Genomic DNA, 20,187 nt, shown 5'->3' with positions numbered 1-20,187 from the left:
ACAAAAGAATTTTTGTGAAAGGAGTTGTTTGAACATATAACAATTAGAACAGTACAAATAGATCATCCTCACAGAGTTTCTCATTAGCTTGTCCAGGTAGTGTGCCATTCTGGCAATTATTTATTTGAGACTTGTTAAGGGAAATTCTGATGACCACAAATTGTTGTTTGTGACCCTCGGACATACGATTAGCATGCTAGAAATTGTCAAAAGATATCAAAATGTCATTTCTTTATTACTTTAAGAAATGATCAACCATGGTCCAGGAAACTGATGAGGTTCAATTTGTGCCTAAAGTCACAAGTTGATGTTCTCACTGTGAGCATGTGTTAGCTGCCGTTAGCAGCTATGTTTGGGTTGGAATAATTCTTCTTGAGGCTGACTGATTCTCAAATCGATAGGTTACTAAGCCGGACTAATAAGTGGAGTTGGCATTTTAACTCTGAATTATGTCAAAGGTTAAAAAAAAAACTAAAAATGTTTATTTCAACCATGAAAAGTGCAATGGGATAAATAATTAATTTCTCTATTAACGCAACACATGACATAAAAAAAAAGCTTCTAACTCTTTAAATTTTCCGGGTCAGCTAAATTGTACCACTCACTGGCAGTGGCAGACTAAATGTGGACTTCAGGTTATCCTGAAAGGAAAACATTTATTATCAAGTATCAAAGGATTAATATAAATAAATATAAATAAAATTAAGACTCAGAAGCGGATATATCATCACTGAGTTTTTCCAATATGTTGAACTACTGCATATCACCGAAATTTCTGTATAAGGCTAATTTAATTTAATAGTTTGAATTAGACTTAATTTTTCATTCCTTACAATCCGCACAACACATCACCTACATGTACCCCCCCCCCCCCCCCCCACCCCTCCTCAACAGCTTTCCCACCTTGACACGGCATATCCAGTTTTGGGTAGGCATATTCCACCAAATAGTTCAGCTTTGATTCATAAAAGTGCAGGCTACAATTAAAATCCTGTTTGGTTTATTGATATTGTTAAATTAAGGATTTGGAAGACGTTATTGCATGCACACAGTGTGAATGCGAAGACTATGGTGAAACTAACAATGGCTTTGCAATAGGCCGAGAGTTCATAGGTCAATTTAAACTACGCATGTTCGCACATTGTTTTCTTTTCTCTTTTAGCAAAACTTCAGTCAGCGATACGTTTGTTTACGTTCTTATTATAATGTAAGTTACGATACTTATCACTTTCTGACTCACAGTTTGCGAGTCAACATTGTATAGTATTACCTTATTACGTACGATCTAACATGTCGTTTGCGTAAGCCTCAAGTTTTATGAAAGATCGTTTATAAAGAATAAATGTAAAACAAAAGTTTTGTTTTGGATGGAAGGCCCCGCCCCTAAAAAACACGTGTGATTGTCATTGCGCGTGGCAACTATAGCTATGTACTGTGTGTGTAACCACACATTGTCATGCATAGCGTGTGACACTGACTGTACATACAATATACGTGCGAAATAAAGCCATTGGATAACAGTACTACGGTACGTACGTTGCGCCATATTTACAATCAGTTGAAAATATAAACAATAGTCAATACACAGTCTGTTGGAATATTGTTTGTAAATAATAACTTTAAGAATGAGCGACGATGACAGAGATATAGACGTTGAGACAACTGTGAGTAAACATGTTGAATATCCAAACTTTAAGACCTTAACAATTCTTAGCGTGTAATTGGGGTAATTCCCTACATATTTATGCATAAACCTAACACGATTAACGTAGCCTAAGTGAGGCCAAGTTAGATATAACCTAACACTAGGCTAATGATTACATACAGCTTAGGCTAAGTACTGTACGTCCTGGAACATTACGTGCGTTCCATACTAGCCTATGTAACCAGAATGAAGAATAGAGACTAAGGAGACTAAGTCCCCAGACCTTTGTTATGCATACATAAGAACCTAACATCTTAAGGCTAAACCAAACTTAAATCTAAGTTATGTTAAACTAGCCTAATAAAATGTTAAGGCCCAAGGGCAAAGTTAGGGCAAGTGTTAGTAATGTTACTGTTAGTGTTACTTGTTCAATGTTAGTGTTACTAGTTACTACTAGTGTTAGGGCCCCTAGGTCAAGTTTCTAAGTAGATCTACTGGCCTGGCTAGTAGTCATAAGTAGTTGCCGCATGAATTGTTGTTATCCGAGGTACATTGATCTTTCAGGGCACCTCAGCAAATTGGGTAGAAATATGTTGGTTTTAATCTTATATATAGCCTGTAGGTCCATACTCTGAAGCTATGTATGTGTCTATATAGCTTAGTTAGACCTACTCTTGTTTTCAAAGCAACTGCCCATCTCTGGCTCCCTATGGTTTCTTCCCAGACAAATATGTAACTCCAATATAATGTTCACCTATTTATCAGTCGGGCAAAAACTCCATCTTCTGATAATAAACAATAAAGTTTATGGGAGTTTATTAAGATGGAAGTGTATTTAGATGATGTCAATAGTAAGTCCTGTGATACCCACTTTTAAGCATTCTCTTTGTTTGCTAACAGTTTTGTTTTATTTGAATAGATAAAACCCAACAAATGCAATCATTGGTTTAAAAAAAGGTACTGTACAAAGGTATTGAATGCAAATATTATTAGGATGCCAAGTACTATATTAGTGCTGATAGTCGTAATGGATTAATTGCCAGTTGTTGCAAATTCACTTTGGAAGTTTGATTAATCATGCTCAAAACCTAAGTTGCGATTACTCGACTACATCTAGCACAACACGTAATGTGCTTTTGAAAAAAAGCCTAACCTATCAAAAACAACACTAAAACAGAATGTCAGCAAATATTGCAAAAGTACAGATTCTCACAATGCTATGCTAGAACTGTTAATGATGTTAATGTTAATGATCACAAAGCACCTGCTCCGGTTAGATTCATGCTAGAGCCTAGCCTAGAACGTTGAACGTCCTGCTACAGGAAACTCTTGCATACTAATCATCACACCGCTACAAGGTGTTACATCTATTTGTTGTTTGAAAGTTTGCTTTTATTAGTGCTAGTAATTGTAGTAGCCTCCGTAGATTCATTCGAAAGTTTTTATTAACTTTGAAGGATTTTAAGAAAAGTTGTAGATTGAAAGTTGTTCACAGGTTTTGTTTGGTAGATATTTTAACATGATTTCGACACCACACGTTATAACAAGAAAGAACAATAAAGACAGTGCACCATGGAGAACGATTTGTTTTGACTCTATTTCTGCAATGTAAAAATTACAGTGATGCCGTCATAACTGTAACCGAGTAATCGAAGTTATCGCAGGAAGAGCTAAGCGATTAATCGACTACAAAAGAAAGAGTCGACTATCAGCACTAATATTTATGTTCCTCTTTCATCACTCATAAATTAATTTAATCCTAGATTATCCCGCTAAAGCTTGCATCATATTTACATCAAAATAATTCATGCAAGGAATGGATCAGTCTGTTTAAATAGTTACAGAAAGAAAAATATGGAGTACTTAACATTTCAAAAGTTAGTGGCTTGTAAGGAACTTTAGGAGTGGAAATGTCATTCCTGACATTTTAAGGATCAATTATCTTGTGGGAATGAAAACAGAATAGCTAAAGTACAAGTATTGGTAAATGTTTTTATGATTTGTAACAATGAGTGTTACAAGATCAACATAGCAATATTCATTCAAATAATGGAGAGTTACAAATGTAATACCATTTTAAAATTTGCTTTTCTCATGTGATTAAATATTTAAAGTTGTTGTGATGACAAATTATGTAAATTCAAAGCAGCAGGTACATTTTGGTAGTTGTAGGTGTTTTTTAGTATTTCCTTATAGTTACAAAGCCAACAGATGTCTTTTTAAACCCCAACCTTGTGATGATCCTGGATGAACACCATATTACTGTATATCAAGTCCTCTCTTTTCGATGCATATTAAGATATTTACGAAGAAGGCATGTACTTGTCGCACCTTTTCCTTCTCCCAGCACCGCCAGTAAACGGACAAGAATGGACGAGAATTCACATTGGCATCTGACCCACTTTCTGAAATACTGTCAGTGAAGGCACCCCATTCATCATCAATGCAGTGCAGTAATGATTCACAACAAATTGTATTTGAAACAATTTAAACAACATAACCTAACCCAAGTTCCAATTCCATTCCAATCCCATTTATCATTTTTCCAGTTAGGCCATAACAGTGATGATTCTGAACTTAGCGAACATAACTGTAGACTGTGCAATTATCCTTATCATTGTACACAGTGTTATGATGGAAGAGGATAAGAAAAGTTAAGGAGTTTCAAGTGCTCAATAAAATGTAGTGCATCTGTGGAGGTCCCTAAGTTTAAGTCCTGTTGGGCCAAAGTAAAATGGGTTTCACTTCTTGAGCAATCCATATTTTTCCTCATCTGAATACGTATGCCTCTACAAGTCTTGTAAAAGTAAATGTAAATTAAAAATGAACTGATATGAACTGTTGTAAATGAATTGTCCTCCAACATTAACATGCCATTGGGCTTATCCCCCTCCCCTCCCCCCCCCCCCCTCAGAAGAGAGTGTACAGGTTGTCATCCTTAGGATTGGTATAGAACCATCTTTGAGGTCAGACTGATTATTTGTAGAAGGACTATAGCATACTTGCTCTGCCATCCAGTAATGCAAATTTCAATATTTTGCACATTTGCATTGTCCTGGTTGATAGGAAAATTAAAGCTTTATATTGTTTGCTGGGTTGTACGGTGTTTTCATCGCAGACCAAGTCCGGTGTCACTGTAAGTTACTTACACGTACAGTAACTGTCAAACTTAAACTATGCTTGTAGTTGCAACAATTTCATCAGCGCTTAATTAGCAAATTAATAACCATTTTATGCAATATATATCTATTAAAAAAGAAACTTCAAAAATAAATTTCTCTCAAAAATCAATTTATGTTTTACTGTTTCATTAACTTTCAGTTGCTTCCAAACTTTGTGGAATTCAGTAGTTCCTGTTGCCAATTTAGTGTACTACACTGTAAGGAGAAGAGATTATGTTATTCATCTCTCCTTTTGCACTCAAGCATTGGTCCATCAATTTGAGACATACTGACATATTAGTTTGTGATAGTTCCTGTTCCCTGTTGGACTGAACTGCAAATTAAATGACCCACAGTACATGAAGAAGCTTTTTATTTCCATTGAATAATAAAACTATTGTGTTAGAAAATCCTTTGTCAGTGGTGGATGACTTAGATCCAAGGATTTCTATTTTTATGTTTTGCAAGTCAGGAAATGTGGGATTTATTTTGTGGTCTTTCATTGGCTTGAAAACAATTTTATTGTAGACATTGTAGTTCCACTATCCCCAGTTACTGAACTGTATTTCACATTCCTTTGTTTCATAAAGTGACACTTGTCTTGTTGATGATGGTGACGTTATAAAGTGCTGGTACTGTAGGTAACTATATACTTGAATGTGTTAAGCATAGGATGTTAGGCCAGACTGATCTTGCAAGAGAGACCACTTCCTCGACAAGGATAAACTCATTTATACATACTGTAACACTAATAGAAACATGTGGAAAAGGTGAGGTTATAGTATTTGATAGATATTTGGTACAAGCTCTGTATTATAACTAGGCAGGGACGTAGCCAGGGGGGAGCAGGGGGAGCGACTGCTCCCCCCCTTTCAGTGTCGATTTTTTTTTTTTTTAAACTGTCTTTTTTTAACATGGTATTTTGTCAGTGCTCTTTTGATCTTGAATACTCGTCAGCTCCGTTAACTCGATTATAATCGTAGTAACATTCACGCCTACTGATTCAACTACTTACTAAGTTTGGCATATGCAATTAGCTAAATTTAGCCTATAGCCTATTACAAGCCTACAGTTGGCCACTGCGTAATAAAATACATATTGCCTACCTAACCTCACTCTATGGAATGTCACGAACCGTATGCACAACAACGTCGACAACGTTCGTTCTCATCCTTTCTATGATTCGTCCTAAGTTGTTGCACGAACAGCATGTTATGAAGCTAAGCTAGCAATTGTACGTGATACGCACTTCCTATAAATAATTATTACACTGCTAATACACTGCAATAACGATATTTGTTTTTAGGCCACTGCGTATCTGGCTATATTACAAAATATGAAAGTTTATATTGTCCATCAGTTAAGTTCCTCAAATGTATTAAAGTCCAGACATTGGACAATAAACAAGAATCATCCTACTGGAAAAATTGTAAAAGAGCACTATGTTTGTCTTCTGATATATTATGTAAAAGAACATGTGAAAGAATTCAAACAGGAAACAAAATCTGCTGATGATATCATATCATATGATCAGGGGCATAGCCAGTGTGTAGCACTGTAGGCCCGGGCCTACACTCTTTGGGCCAAGTTATCTTTTTTTTTAAAACACCCGTAATTCAAATCCATAAGCTTGCTGGACGAGTTTAAGAGTCTAGACAGGGAAAACTATTGAAATGAACGTAGCAAAAATATGGCTAAATTAGGTGACCTATACTTCTGTCATCATACTCTACCCGCCGAAAAAGACTAGGATCCGATCTTGTCAGTTTTTTAACATCTAGTTAAGAACCCGTTAACGCAGATAATATTTCAGTTGAGAAAACAGTTGAGAAATTTGCATTAGATGGCAATCGTCGGATAGCTCTCGCCTTCTCTTATAAGCCAACTTAAACATTTACTAGCTACAGTTGTATCAAAGACAATTACTGGCTATAGTTGTATCAAATACATTTCTGGCCTATCTTTGTATTTACAAGTATCAGAAGTTGAAAATTAAGACTATACTCTGTACATGTACCTTGCTAATTTTAAATACATTATGTAGTATTGAATTACATACTATTTTAACTTGTTTGTTTTGGGGGTTTAAAAGTTAGCAAGAGGCCAGGGAACCAGAAGGAACACTCGGGAAGGGCCGCTGGCCATCTGGGGGGTTTGTAAAACCCAAAAATTTTCTTGTACGCTCCGCGCCAACCGATGGTGGCGCTCCGCTCAGATAGTCTTGCCTACAACTTTGAAAATCCATATCAATCGCAAAAAGTGCTCCCCCCCTTTCAAATTCCTGGCTACGTCGCTGTAACTAGGGGAGTAACCCACATATTTGCCTAACTCACAAGTTAGGTTTCTCTCTTACTGTACAATCATTTGACTCGTACAGTAACTGATCTTTGATATATATTTTGTAAATGTAACTTGACCCGGTTCAGATCTAAGGCGTATTTTGCCTCTTCTCTTTTCCCATATCCTTCCCCATGCCTTCTCAGAAAGTAGCTCTGTTTACTATAGTGATTCCATCACTACCAAATGATACATGACTTTCCCTCCCACCCCCCCCCCCCCCCTCCTTCTCTACCTTCTCAGAAGCAAAACAACTGTTCTCGTAGAAATTCCATAATTACAAAACAGTATAATAGGACTTCCCTCTCTCCTCTACCTTCTCAGAAATGTAGCAACTTTTTAAGTACTGTTAGCACAATTTCTGAATAGTAAAACATGTTCCCCACCCCCCCCCCCCTCCTTTTTGTCCCTTCTCAGGAACAAAGCAGCTGTTTGCTGAATTTAATTCTTTAACTTCAGAAAAGTATAAATTGACTCACTCTTCCCCCTCCCTGCCCCTTCCACTTCCTCAACAACTCTCTATAAGAGAAACATATGTAGCAACTATTACTTCAGTGATTCCATATTTACAGACAAGTATACTAGACACACACTATACTGTATATATGCAATACATACTGTACAGTATGTCAATACAAAAGGCAAATGAACTTTTTGGGTTTTGTGTCCATGGATGAAAGGTTAATCTACAGTATAACTACCTTCTTAAACATACAGTCAATGCTGTGTTGGTACACCACCCTCTAGTACAGAGATGAACTCTGTGATAACTCTTGCTTGTCCAATACTTGTGTTGACCTTTGGTTTCCTTTCTGTTCTGACTAGAGGGTTTAGCATTGGAGGAGATGTGTGTCATAGTTATTTGTATTGTTGTTAATGGCATCTTGTTTTCTTCTCTCTCTTGTTTTAATAGTTATTTCACAAAAAAAAAAAAACATGATTGTTTTTATTTGGAGGGGAATGGCAAGAAAATGTCTAATTTGTCTGCATATTATTATATTGGCCTAGGAATTTAAGGTAGCCCGCTCTAGACAACTGTACTGCAACTGTGAAAAATGTATACAAATATACTGCCACTGTTACAGTAACAGTAATAATATTTGGACATCAGCCATACTGGCTTGTTGAAACTTGAAAATTAAATTTCCAAACAATTGCTTTTATCCAGAGAAAACCTTTGCATTAGATATACCCTAATATGTCTCGAACACTGTTAAGATACAGCAAATCATTTTCATGAATCTAGAGAAATAGGTGAATGTTGAAGCACTTCACAGGAAGATTGTTATAACACATTGTATATTGTACCCTTATGATATCATACTACAGAACTGAATGCTGGGAAATTCTTTATGGTTGTCAGAGATGAGCAAAATTATGTTCAGATTTCCAAAATCAGATTTGAAGGTGCTCTGATGGAAGACTAGTAGTTATGAATTTAATGTATTTATAAAGTGCATACATATGCACCGATAACGGTGCTCTAGGCCCATCACAATATTAACCTGGTCAACAATATTAAACCTGTCAAACATAGAGACAACCCCTCCAAATGGCAGTAGCTAAACAGCTCCCAACTGAAAGTCTATCTCACATTCCCTATTTATCCACCTGGGTGAAGATAGGCAATGGAGATAAAGTGCCTCGCCCAAGGACACAACGTAATGATCAAGTATTCGTGAACATCAAAGTCAGATAAGCGTTGTAACTCCAATACACCCCTGGTGTTCTATTCACCAAACGTTAACATCTCTACTACAGTGTACAAATAGGTCATTAGTACTTAGCAACATTTGCTGTTGGGAAATCAAGTTTCTGTTCGGACAACCAAGAATTAAGGCCTGCTTGTCCGAGCGACAACCAGAAAGAACCCCAACAAATTCTCCCTGAGTTCAGAATATGTCAGTATATTCAGTAACTGGTCTTGTCCAATTAATCCATGTTGTACTGCACTGGGCTCATTACACAGTATACTGTATCGATGGGCTACTGGCATGTTGCACTGAACTGGGCTCATTACACAGTATACTCTATCAATGGGCTACTGGCATGTTGTACTGATAGTAGTATCCATCACGCTGTTTACCTTGAACCTTGTTACAATTACTGGATTGAATGATAACCCGAAGAAATACACTGCATACGCAATGCACATGTCACACCAATGCAATTAAGTCCTTACACTGTGTGTAGTCAGCTATTTGATGATTCTCTGGGTAGGAAATCAATGTTAGCTTAAAAGTATGAAAGAAAACATTTGTGCCAAAGGCGAGGAAGCCTTTTAATATCTCAGTGCCCATGACGGATGTGGATTCTTGAGGTGTTACTGTAGATGCTCTTAGATTACCCTATTATTTCAGTCATTTAATGGTGTCAGTAAATACTATATGCAACCGGTCACTTGACAAAGTTTTGCCGGTTGTGAAAAATTGAGAAAGTTTGCTGGTTGATCAACCAACACACACCATGAACTTTTACAGGACAGTTGGCCATCTGACTAAAGTTTATTTTGCATGGTATACTAAAAAATGAAAATATTTACATAAACATGTACAAACTGGTCATCCCTTGGCCACAGGCAACCTAAAGTGTACCGTAGTCTTGGTTGACAGAGAAGTACTAAGATCATCTCAGACATGAATACGGTACTTGTGGTAGAAGCAGATTTATAGTTGAGTTTCACACAGAAAACTTGCTTTATATTTTAAGCCTTTGTTAATTTCCAGGTTAAGTTTGGCTCATATTTACACTGTTTTTTTGAAGAAACAATGAAATACAAAGTAAAATTAACTGACTTGTAGATGGGTTAAGTATCAAAGCGTACAATCAAGTGTTCTACTGTATATAGTGAACTCAAAATAAATAGGGTCATCCCAGCCCAAGCCTTTTGTGTGCAAATAAAATACATGCAATTTGTATGCATGTGTATTTTTAGCATTAAGTGTACTGTACCTTTGTTTCTCCCTTCCCTTAAATCCCCATTTTTCATAAACAAGAAAACAGAATAGATTTGTCTCCAGTCACCTACCTACCCCACCCCTCTGCAATCCCCCCTCACCTTCAAGACTACAATCTTAAAGGTCAGCAGTTGATGCCTGTAACTAACAGCATTCTAAAATTTGCAACAACAACAAAATCTTTGAAATTATCAATATAGTACTTTTCAAGAGAGTTCAATTACTCCAACATACTCCCAGGCATTGAGGAGTACAGTTAATTTGAGAGTAAGTTTATATCTGATAGTATGCAAATACATGTATGTAGTTGAAATTTGAACTTTAGGGACCATTTCTAGCAAATTTGAGGACAATAGTGATGACCTTGGTTACACAAATTTTTACTCAGTGACTGCCTTGTCTCCAGAGATTGAAGGAAAAGTTAACTACTGTAGATCAAAAGCCAACTGTTCTCTTCACCCTTTTGTATCATAGAACACATCAATTGTATCTAGCCCAATTATCTGTACAATTTTGGGCACAAAAAAATAATACCATATCCTGTTTTTTTCCCCCATTAATTTGGTTCATTGCCAAAGGGAAAGAAAAAAAGAAATGATATTATTGGTGAGCTGCCAGTTATTGTATTCCTACTAGTCTGTTTGTTGTCAATCATTTAGTAGCTCCCCCTAATGTCATTGCCTGGGGCTTCTTTGACAAATTTATGGTTGTTTAATTTTTAAAGTTGAAATTATGGAACTTTGGATGAGTTGACCTCCCCTCTAGGTAGTATGGCTACAGATGAATTGTGTCATCACGTAACAACATACCTTAAATTACACTCACCCATACCATCTATGTACGGTAGTATAGCACTCCTGTGTATACTGCGTTGGTGCCCCCTTTATTTTGATTTAGATTGGATTATACTCTGGCAGCACTGTCCTACTACTACTACCACTACTCCTATTGATCTACAGTGTTATGTACAACCCCACACAGGATAGACTACAGTACAGGTACTGTACTGTAGGTACATATAGTATTGCAATGTTCAGGGAAGAAATGGAATTGTGCAAGATGATTCTTCGTACAGTTGAATAGAGAGGATTGCAACACATTGTCCGCAAATATTTAGGGAAGTTTTTCTGTTGCTAATTATGGAACTTGGCTGGTAGCTAGATCTGTCAGATGTACAGAGATAGTGAACTTGCCTGTATTTACAGAGTTAGTGTATAAGTATAATATACATGTTTATATAACACATGTATATGCAAATAGAGCATTGTACAATGCACAATGTAGCTCTTATCTTCATACAATAGTGATGAATATGCATGAAGTGTACAGTAGACTTGTACAGTACTGGATGTATGCTTCATTGTGACTTTGAGTAATGCCCTTGTTTGTGTTGAAAGACCGGGCTGCTACTTCCATCTGTTTACATGAAGTGAATGTAAACAGATCTATAATGCTGCATTGGGTAGCTCAGCTGTGTGATTTGTTACAGTAGCTTTTGGCATCATGTTACATCCAAGATGTGAAGTCATTTTGCTTGACATTTTATAAGGTCCAATTGGAATTTAAACTATGATTTAACACTTGGACATCACTTCAGCAATGTTATGAAAATAGTGGTAGTGTTGCACAACAGTCTTGGGTGTTTATCATTTGTAACAGATATAACAATAGAAAATAGTTTCACATACAACTGGCTAGTCATACATATCCAGAGAAAATTTAAACCATGTAATTTAACACCGTTCTTCAATCGTAGCTTATAACCATGGAGCTATTTCGTTAATAGCTCCATGTTATAACCGAACCTTCAAGTTTTCTCCAAGCCAGCCTGATTAATTTCAAGTGCTGTCATAACCCTGTACAGTGTGTTAAAGAGTGTATAAATCTCCAGGTGGTAGTCAGGTGCAAGAGTGGAAAGCAACTTGACTTTTGACAAAGCTGCAACTTTCCAATTGTTCCGTGGATGTCGATTAGAGTGGGCAGGAGGCAGACCAGTTATCAGCGGTGTTAAAATTCATGCGCGCATCACGCCCGTGTGCAAATTGGGTCGTCCCTCCCGATTGACATTTTGCTATGTAATACCCAAGTTGGTAGTTTCAATATGTACAGTAGCTGCTTATTTTTCAAATTTTTTGATTCACTTCTCACCAGATTTTGTCACAATTTGGGAGTAGTGATGACCTGTACAAAATCTATGAAGCTTTTCTATTTTATTAGAAAGATATCTGTCGATTCGTTTAAATTACAGTAAACACGATTCTGGACAATAAGCTTGATTGTTTCATTGTTTCATGTTTTTCTTTTCATTCATTTTTTCCCCTCAGGCTGATAAGAGAGCTCATCATAATGCCTTGGAGAGGAAAAGGCGTGACCATATCAAAGATAGCTTCAACATGTTGCGAGATTCAATACCAAACCTGGAAAATGAAAAGGTCTGCTATGTAAAGATCTGTGTGATTTTGTAAACAGCACTAGCCGACACTCTGTTGGTTGAATCTTGTGTTGTTGGTGTTTCTGTGATGACTAAGAAAGTCCGGCATTTGTCCGAGCTGTTGGATGTGCCGCTGACAGAGTAGAGGGAAGATGGAAGGGGAGGCGGGGGGTGGGGGTTCATGATTAGAGGGACATTTTTCTCATTAAATATTGCTTGATGATAACCAGTAACTATAGCACATGTGACAGCGTACTCCGCTATACTTTCCAATCCAACGAAGTTATCAGCAAGAATCGTTCAATGATATGAACTAATTACCATTGAAATTATAGCAAATTATCAAACGAAGCCCCTTCTGAGTTTAAAGACTGCTCCACATAACTTACTTCAATTATTTCAATACCAGGAGTTCAATACACACCTCACTTTCCTGCGTCTGTTTCGTGACTTTTGTCACTGGAGACGTACTGTACTTTCATTGACTTTACCATGGCCAGCTTTGATTTAATACTGTTGTCATATATCACAGTGTATTGTGTCTTTTGTCTTCAAGTCTCTCTCAAACAATCACCCTAGTGGGCCCTTCTCTGAAATTCCATTCAACTGGTTTGGTATTGATTTCATTAATTCAGTATGCTGCCAAACAGCTAAAGGGTCGCTTTTGAATACTGCACGGATTGTCTCATTCATATCCTGTGTGAAAAACTTATAGTATTATTGTTTGTTGAAATTGTCATGAAAGAATAACAGAACTGTACAGTACTTCGTAGAGCGAAACTACTCTACACGAAAGCCAAAACTAAAGGAAAGGTAGAAACCTAAACAGCGATGATAAAACCAATCTCAGTGATAAACATACATGGTTTATATTCAGTTTCTGGCATTTGGATGTGTAAAATAGTGAATTTATCAGTTTCAGTATTAAAAGTGCATGTAGCAATAATTTTGTGAAGGATCATTAAACTGCTTTTGTTCTCTCTCATCATAATTTGGAAATCAGTATATTAACTTCAACCGCATCGGTATCTCTCTTCTTTCCTGTTTTGTTTCTTTCCCAAGCCCCCCCCCTCCCCTTTCTTTCTTCCTTCCCTACTAGAGGATGTTAGGATGTAATCAAGTTTATATTGAGAACTGAACAGTGACTATGATTGTCAATGAACCCCCCAAATGAAGGCGGAAGTAGAAAACGTTTGCCTTTAGTCTCCATTTTTAAGAATTGTTCAGTCATCTTTTCGATTTCACAAACAACCAAATGTAAATTGGCTGGGCCTTGGGAATATTTTTTCGTGGGAAAAGACTCTACACTGCATTGTGTAAGTTTTGAATAGAATTGCAATATAACATACAAAATGAACATGGCTGAGCTGTAAGAACATTAGGAGCCTCCTGTTGACATGGTTGATAACTCTTAACATTTGTGATCTGTGTCATACTAGTACTTTTTCTTCACACGATAATGTCATTGATTTCTGGGGTTGATGCTGACATTTTTAGGATCTGATGTTAAAGAAGGATGTTGTACTAAATATGTGTAAAACTTTTTGCAAAGTTGATACCACCATACCCACTGTTACTGCTTTCTCTTATGTAATTACTATCATAAAAAAAAAACGTACCCTTGGTGAAAAAGTTTGGCCAAGCAGTATTTAGTGGTTTAAAAAATTCATAATATACACATTTGTTTTACAGGTGAAAGTAGCAATGTACTGTAGTGTACAACTGGCTTCTTTAATGTAGCCACGGTACCATTTCCTTGGTACGTGCTGAATCGTCTAGTTTCATCGGCTACAAAGTTGCTGGTATGGATTATCTGAAGGTGATACTGTATATGGGTTGGCTTTGAAATTTCGCAATTGTATTACACACAGTTTATACTAAAAGCTGATACTGACTGTTTCTCCCTCTTTCACGTTTACATGTATTAAAGGCATCCCGGGCTCAGATACTGAACAAAGCAACAGAATATATTGAACATATGAGAAAGAAAAATAATTCCCACCAATCAGACATTGATGACTTGAAGAGACAGAATCATGTGCTGGATCAGCAAAGTAAGTACATCATTCTGAAGTAAGTACAGTATTCTGTACTAAGTACAGTATTCTGTACTAAGTACAGCATACTGTACTAAGTACAGCATCTGTAGTAAGTACAGCAGTCTGTAGTAAGTACAGTATTCTGTAGTCAGTACAGTATTCTATAGTAATTACAGTATTCTGTAGTAAGTACAGTATTCAGTACTAAGTACAGTATTCTGTACTAAGTACAGCAATCTTACGTAAGTACAGCATTATGTACAAAGTACAGCATTCTGTACTAAGTACAGTATTCTGTAGAAGTACAGTATTCTGTACTAAGTACAGTATTCTGTGCTAAGTACAGTATTCTGTAGAAAGTACAGTATTCTGTACTAAGTACAGCAATCTATTGTAAGTCCAGGATTCTGTAGTCAGTACAGTATTCTGTAGTCAGTACAGTATTCTGTAGTCAGCACAGCAGTTGATAGTAAGTATAGCAGTCCATAGTAAGTATAGTTAGTAGTCTATAGTAAGTATAGTGAGAGCATTGTGGTCGAGTGGTTAGGGCAGTGGACTTGTGATCTAATGTTTGCAGGGTTCGAGTCCTGGCCAGATCATTACGATGTGCCCTTGGGCAAGGCACTTTATCTCCATTGCCTCACTTCACTCAGGTGATATTGTGATGCCCAGCACAGTTATCGGTGGATGTGCTTGCGCTTCATAAACCCTCATTATTATAATTTACATTGTAGTAGTCTGTAGTAAATATTGTAGTCTGTCCCATGGAACATGGTAAACCTTGTGGATTGGTATTTAAAATGATGAAGGAGGAGGGTGTATATGTGTCTCGCAGTCTACACCCCACCGGGATAATTCGGGATCTTGGTGTGTATATGTTGTGTAGAATTAAATACTAGTTGAGTACTCATCAAGGCACCAGGGGCGAAGGATTAGATGGGGCCCCTAAAGCGAGCATGGGAATTAACCCCCCCTCTGAACCCGCTGTCATTACACCCCTGTTGAATACCAGCTTGAACAGGGGGAGAGGGGGAGGTACACAAATGCATGCCCGAGTATTAGAACAACATAGCTAATAGATTTTGATATCATTTAATTTCATGCAGTTCATTTAAGTGAAAGGGGAGAATATACTCCGGTAATGTATGTTTCTTAGAGCACAACACAGACATGCATATTGGGGTTGGGGGGATTTGGATGTTGCATTGCAGGCTGGAATCAGGATTGAGAGGGTCAATGCAATTTTTTAAGGGCAAATTAGAAAATTGCATTTGATTTTCATTGAAATTTCATAGTAACAATGCAACTGTTAAACTTTCAAAAGGGGGTACCTAGGCAGTTTTCAGTAATGTTCAAAGGGCACCAAGGCCTTTTTTTTTGGGAGAGTGAGAGAAAACAGATACAGATATGACAACAGAGAAACAGAATTGGTTCACCAGATCATTTGTAAGACTATGCAACCAGCAACTGTAGCAACATATTAAATACCAGCATCCTGCTAAAAATATTGCTGCAGTTTGGGACTAACTTTGAGCCTGTAAATGATAGAGATGAATATGCGGGTACCAACGGCAACTGTCTGTTGACAATTGATGACTCGTTAAGGGCAAGCAACTGGTAGGGACACCATCCTCAATTTACCATCTGTGCAAATGGGTTAAATCAAGCCCTTGAGCATATGTGTTTTACAGAACTCATTAGCTGCATAGGTAGAATTGGATGGGGGTGCTGTAGTTTCATGATCCTAGGGAGGGGTAGGGGTAGGGGTGGTGGAAGGTGATGGGATTAGGTAAACATGTTTGATAGAATGGGTCAGCCTCTTGCGTTAGGATATTGGGGCAAGTTGCTGTAATTTACACAATAAAACAAGTAAAAGTTTTGCTTGGAGAGGGAGGAAGAAATAAGGCCACATATATCTGTTAAAATCTTTCATTGCATCACATTGGAAATGGAAACTGTGTGTTGTAATGATGATAGTGTTGGAAGGTGCTTCAAGTGTGTCCATTTTGAGAATTTATTGGATTTGGATGGACAAATTTATATCTCAAAGAAACAATCTATAGCTTGGATGGCAGGGGGGGGAGGGGTGGGACATTTCTTATTGAGCCTATGACCCTCATGAATTGAGACACCATTGCATGTAACATACACAATATCAGCTTTGCCAATCGGCATCACTGCTCTGTCGAGTTACATCACACAAGATGAAGCCGAGTGAAGATAAATCTTAGGAGTATGTCCCGCACGAGAACATTAAGACTGGAACGACCAGTTAGAAAAATGTGTCATCAGCTCATCATTTACTGTTAAGAAGGTTCAAAGCTTATTAAAAACCAACTCCAGATATTCATCAAAATTTGGGTTTCTCTATTTCGAGACCGACACAGTTTGATAGAGCCTTGCAATAAATGTTTTTTTCAAAAATTTCAACCACTCATTAAAAGAGCAATCAAGAACAGTAGGACAAGTACTAGATGAAAGAGAAGCGTTCCCCTACTCTTGGAGATGAATACACAATGTTAGTGGTTTCTGTTAATTATTTATCAACTATGCGGCTGAGAAGATTGTCCTTAGGGGTTTTCTAGTAAAGTACCACACCATCAAGGAGTGAACATAGGGTACTTTTGTGCCAATGATACACTAGAGTAGGTTAGATTTATCAAATATTTTATGGTTCTTCTTCAAGATTAAATTGGATTGGAACCTATTGCGTATTTTGCAATATCTAGACAAGTGATCGTAAAACAGACTCTGTGGATTTGTTGGAGAATTATCAATATTGATAATAGAGTGGGACTGTAAGAGTTAAATGTTTCTATTTTGTTTGACGTTCGTGGTTTTGTGTTCAAACAGTTTGACGGTTGAAACAAAAGATAGCTTAGAAAGAAATGTGTTTGATACAGTGGTATGGGTTGGATGGGATCGCGATGACAGTCTCCAATGTTGAACAGTTATTTCTGTTGCAGAAATTGATTTCCCTCCTTTTCTCTGTATTCCCACCTGAAAACTGCATTAATGCTTGATGTCTTGTTTTATCGGGAAGATGTTAATTTGTAATGGTTCCCATCAGGGAATTCTACTTAGGCACTCTGTCAAAATGAAAAGCTGCAACAGCTGCAAAATCCAACCATCAAACAATTCTATGGAATCCCAATTCCTCAATCACTATATCTCTGCAAGCTAGCCGTGTCTTTGCTCTTTATGAGTAAAATTACGTTGGGACGTTTCGATTTTAACAGGATCTTCCTTAGAGGCTTAATGACAAGTAACAGTAACAGAAGGGACAAACACACGCACAGAATACAGACAGGTTAATTAGCATTGTGAACACACAGAGATGGATATAAGTTGATTAGTAGACAAGGGATGGAGAGAAGAAAGAAAGAAACCAACAGGGGAAGAGGAGAGATAAGAGATAAACAGTAGAGGGACAAAGAGAGGATTAAGGGAATGAGGTAGGGAATAAACTAGAGAAGGACAAAGACAGAAAGGTGTGGAGAAAAAAGGGTAGAAGAGAGCTATCAGAAGTGGAGTGACAGATGGGGGAGGGGGGGTGGGACTTTACTCTTTATTGTGAACTATGAAGCATTTGTAAAAGGTAATGTCCATACAGCTTGGCTGCAGGGATGTTAACCTTTGACACCCGGCCTAATGTATCTGGCAAAACAGCAATGCACTGTCAAGATATATGGTAAACTAGTTTTATAGCTGAAAATGTCTTTCTTTTCCTTACTTTGCACAAATCATTCCACCCCAGATGAGAAGGGTAACTTTCTTACAAAAAATGATTTTTGCAGTTGATGGCACCTTGAATTACTGCAAGGTTACATTTAATTTTACAGCGGGGCAAACATTTGCAAATTTCATACTTTGAAGGAGCCAGTGGTTTATGGTATCTGGCAAAGTAAGTAACTGTACTTTCAGGTAGCAGGAGCTAGATTTAGGAACAGAATATTTGATTCTGCTCAATAAAGGCGATGTGGAGTAGTTTTTTACTGCTCTCTATAACTGTGCCCCAAAATGTGAAAGGAGCTTTCTTTGGAACAAAGGGTTTCATTTTACAAACCATTGGCTGTGGTCTCTTTGAAGAAGCTTGACTTTGCTTCATACTTTGATGGCATCAAAGGTTTATTTGGCGGCCAACAAAGTCTCCTTCGGGTGCCAAGGCCAAATCAAGCGTTAGGTAGTTTTTGATTTTCTTTTTCTTTTCTCAATAATAGGGATGAGGAATAATAACCTTATTTTCTGGCCTCTCTTTACAACACTCCAAACTTGAAGGAGCTCTCCTCAGTAGGTATTGTCTAAGTTTTACCGTCTTATCCTACTTTGTATCTCTTCAGTTCGACTGTTGGAGAAGACTGCATCCGTTCCGGGTGGCAACGAATTGGAAACCACACAGCTAGTCAAAAATCCCAAAGGTTCAACGGTGTCCGCCTTCGATGGGGGGTCAGATTCCGAATCGGATTCATCAGACGGACCGCAGACCAAGAGGCTCAAGACAGACAATGCACAACAAGATCAACCAAACACCATTCTGGCGGGTACAGAGGGGTCAGTCGAAACCATAGGTCAAACACAATCTGGACATGAATGATGAAGAATCACACACTGACTAGGACGGTCAGACATAGTTTGTTAACCGTTTGTATGCTAACACTCTCCAGTTGGTCACGAAATATGTGTTTTCATCACCCAATTTTTTTTTTTTTGTATACAAAGTGTGTGGGTGTACCTGTGTGTTGTTGTTGTTTTTTTTTGTTTCTTTCATTTGTTTGTTTGTTCTCGTTGTTTTTTTTCTGTTGTGAATATTGTTTTGTCATTTTGAGGTTCGAATTGATTGGAATGTTAAGTTATCCGTGAGGAATTTTGTACTTTGAGGAGCAGGTCTGTGGAATAGATTCAAAGAGGAGATAACAAAATGCATTCAATGCATTCAAAGTGAATAATACCGAGTACTTTCGAAACGTAACCAACTTCGAAGGTTTGTTTATCACCATGCCACAAATGAATGCTCAATTTCCATTGGCCCAATGCTACCACCAAATATTCTCCTACGGCTTTATCTGCATCTCCTCTTGCATCCTCTAATTTATCCTTCATCTAATTTTATTTTTATTATGTGTCGTGTTGCTCTGGCTGTCTCCCGACCATCTGATCCCCCCAAGTGAGACCGGAAAGCGACTTGCAAGTCTTTTTTTTGTACAATTTGAATAGAAGCAAGTTTAATCGATTTAAATGGTGAAGTTTGATAAGTTATGTTAACTTAAAATATATATAATTTTTTTTGTTTTTTCTTTAAATTATGATTCATCTAATGCAGAGGACTATTAATTTCTCCTGATATGAAACTTATTTTAGTTTACATAGTCATCTAAAAACTTTGAGGAGATACATCTGCAATCATCATCTTAACTGTTAATATATGATAGAGATGCTATCAATGAAGTACTCAGAAAAATTAATAAAATGCTCAGGATATACGTTTTATAGATATCAAAAGTTAAAGACTGGTACTGGACTGGTACAGGGTCCAATGTGTGGTGGCCGTAGTGCTACCTGGACTGGTACCGGGTCCAACGTGTGGTGGCCGTAGTGCTACCTGGACTGGTACCGGGTC

General features: G+C 37.4%; 1 protein-coding gene across 2 annotated transcripts; it reads left to right on the top strand.

The window, feature by feature from the left end:
• The first annotated feature begins 1,523 nt into the window (after nucleotides 1-1,523).
• On the top strand, nucleotides 1,524-20,046 carry LOC139971211 (protein max-like). Of its 2 annotated transcripts, none has more exons than XM_071977490.1 (4): nucleotides 1,524-1,664; nucleotides 12,425-12,532; nucleotides 14,462-14,585; nucleotides 18,911-20,046. In XM_071977490.1, exons 1-4 carry the CDS (start codon nucleotides 1,626-1,628, stop codon nucleotides 19,162-19,164), a joined length of 525 nt encoding a protein of 174 aa, XP_071833591.1. In that variant the 5' UTR covers nucleotides 1,524-1,625; the 3' UTR covers nucleotides 19,165-20,046. The 2 variants fall into 2 exon arrangements, with proteins under 2 accessions (XP_071833591.1, XP_071833590.1); XM_071977489.1 differs by having other exon boundaries at nucleotides 12,425-12,534; nucleotides 14,455-14,585.
• Nucleotides 20,047-20,187: the final 141 nt, after the last annotated feature.

This window comes from Apostichopus japonicus, chromosome 8 (assembly GCF_037975245.1).
Source record: "Apostichopus japonicus isolate 1M-3 chromosome 8, ASM3797524v1, whole genome shotgun sequence".
Classification (NCBI taxonomy): Eukaryota; Metazoa; Echinodermata; class Holothuroidea; order Aspidochirotida; family Stichopodidae; genus Apostichopus; species Apostichopus japonicus.
The sequence above is the reverse complement of the archived record's forward strand: the minus strand, read 5'-3'. Positions and strand labels throughout refer to the sequence as shown.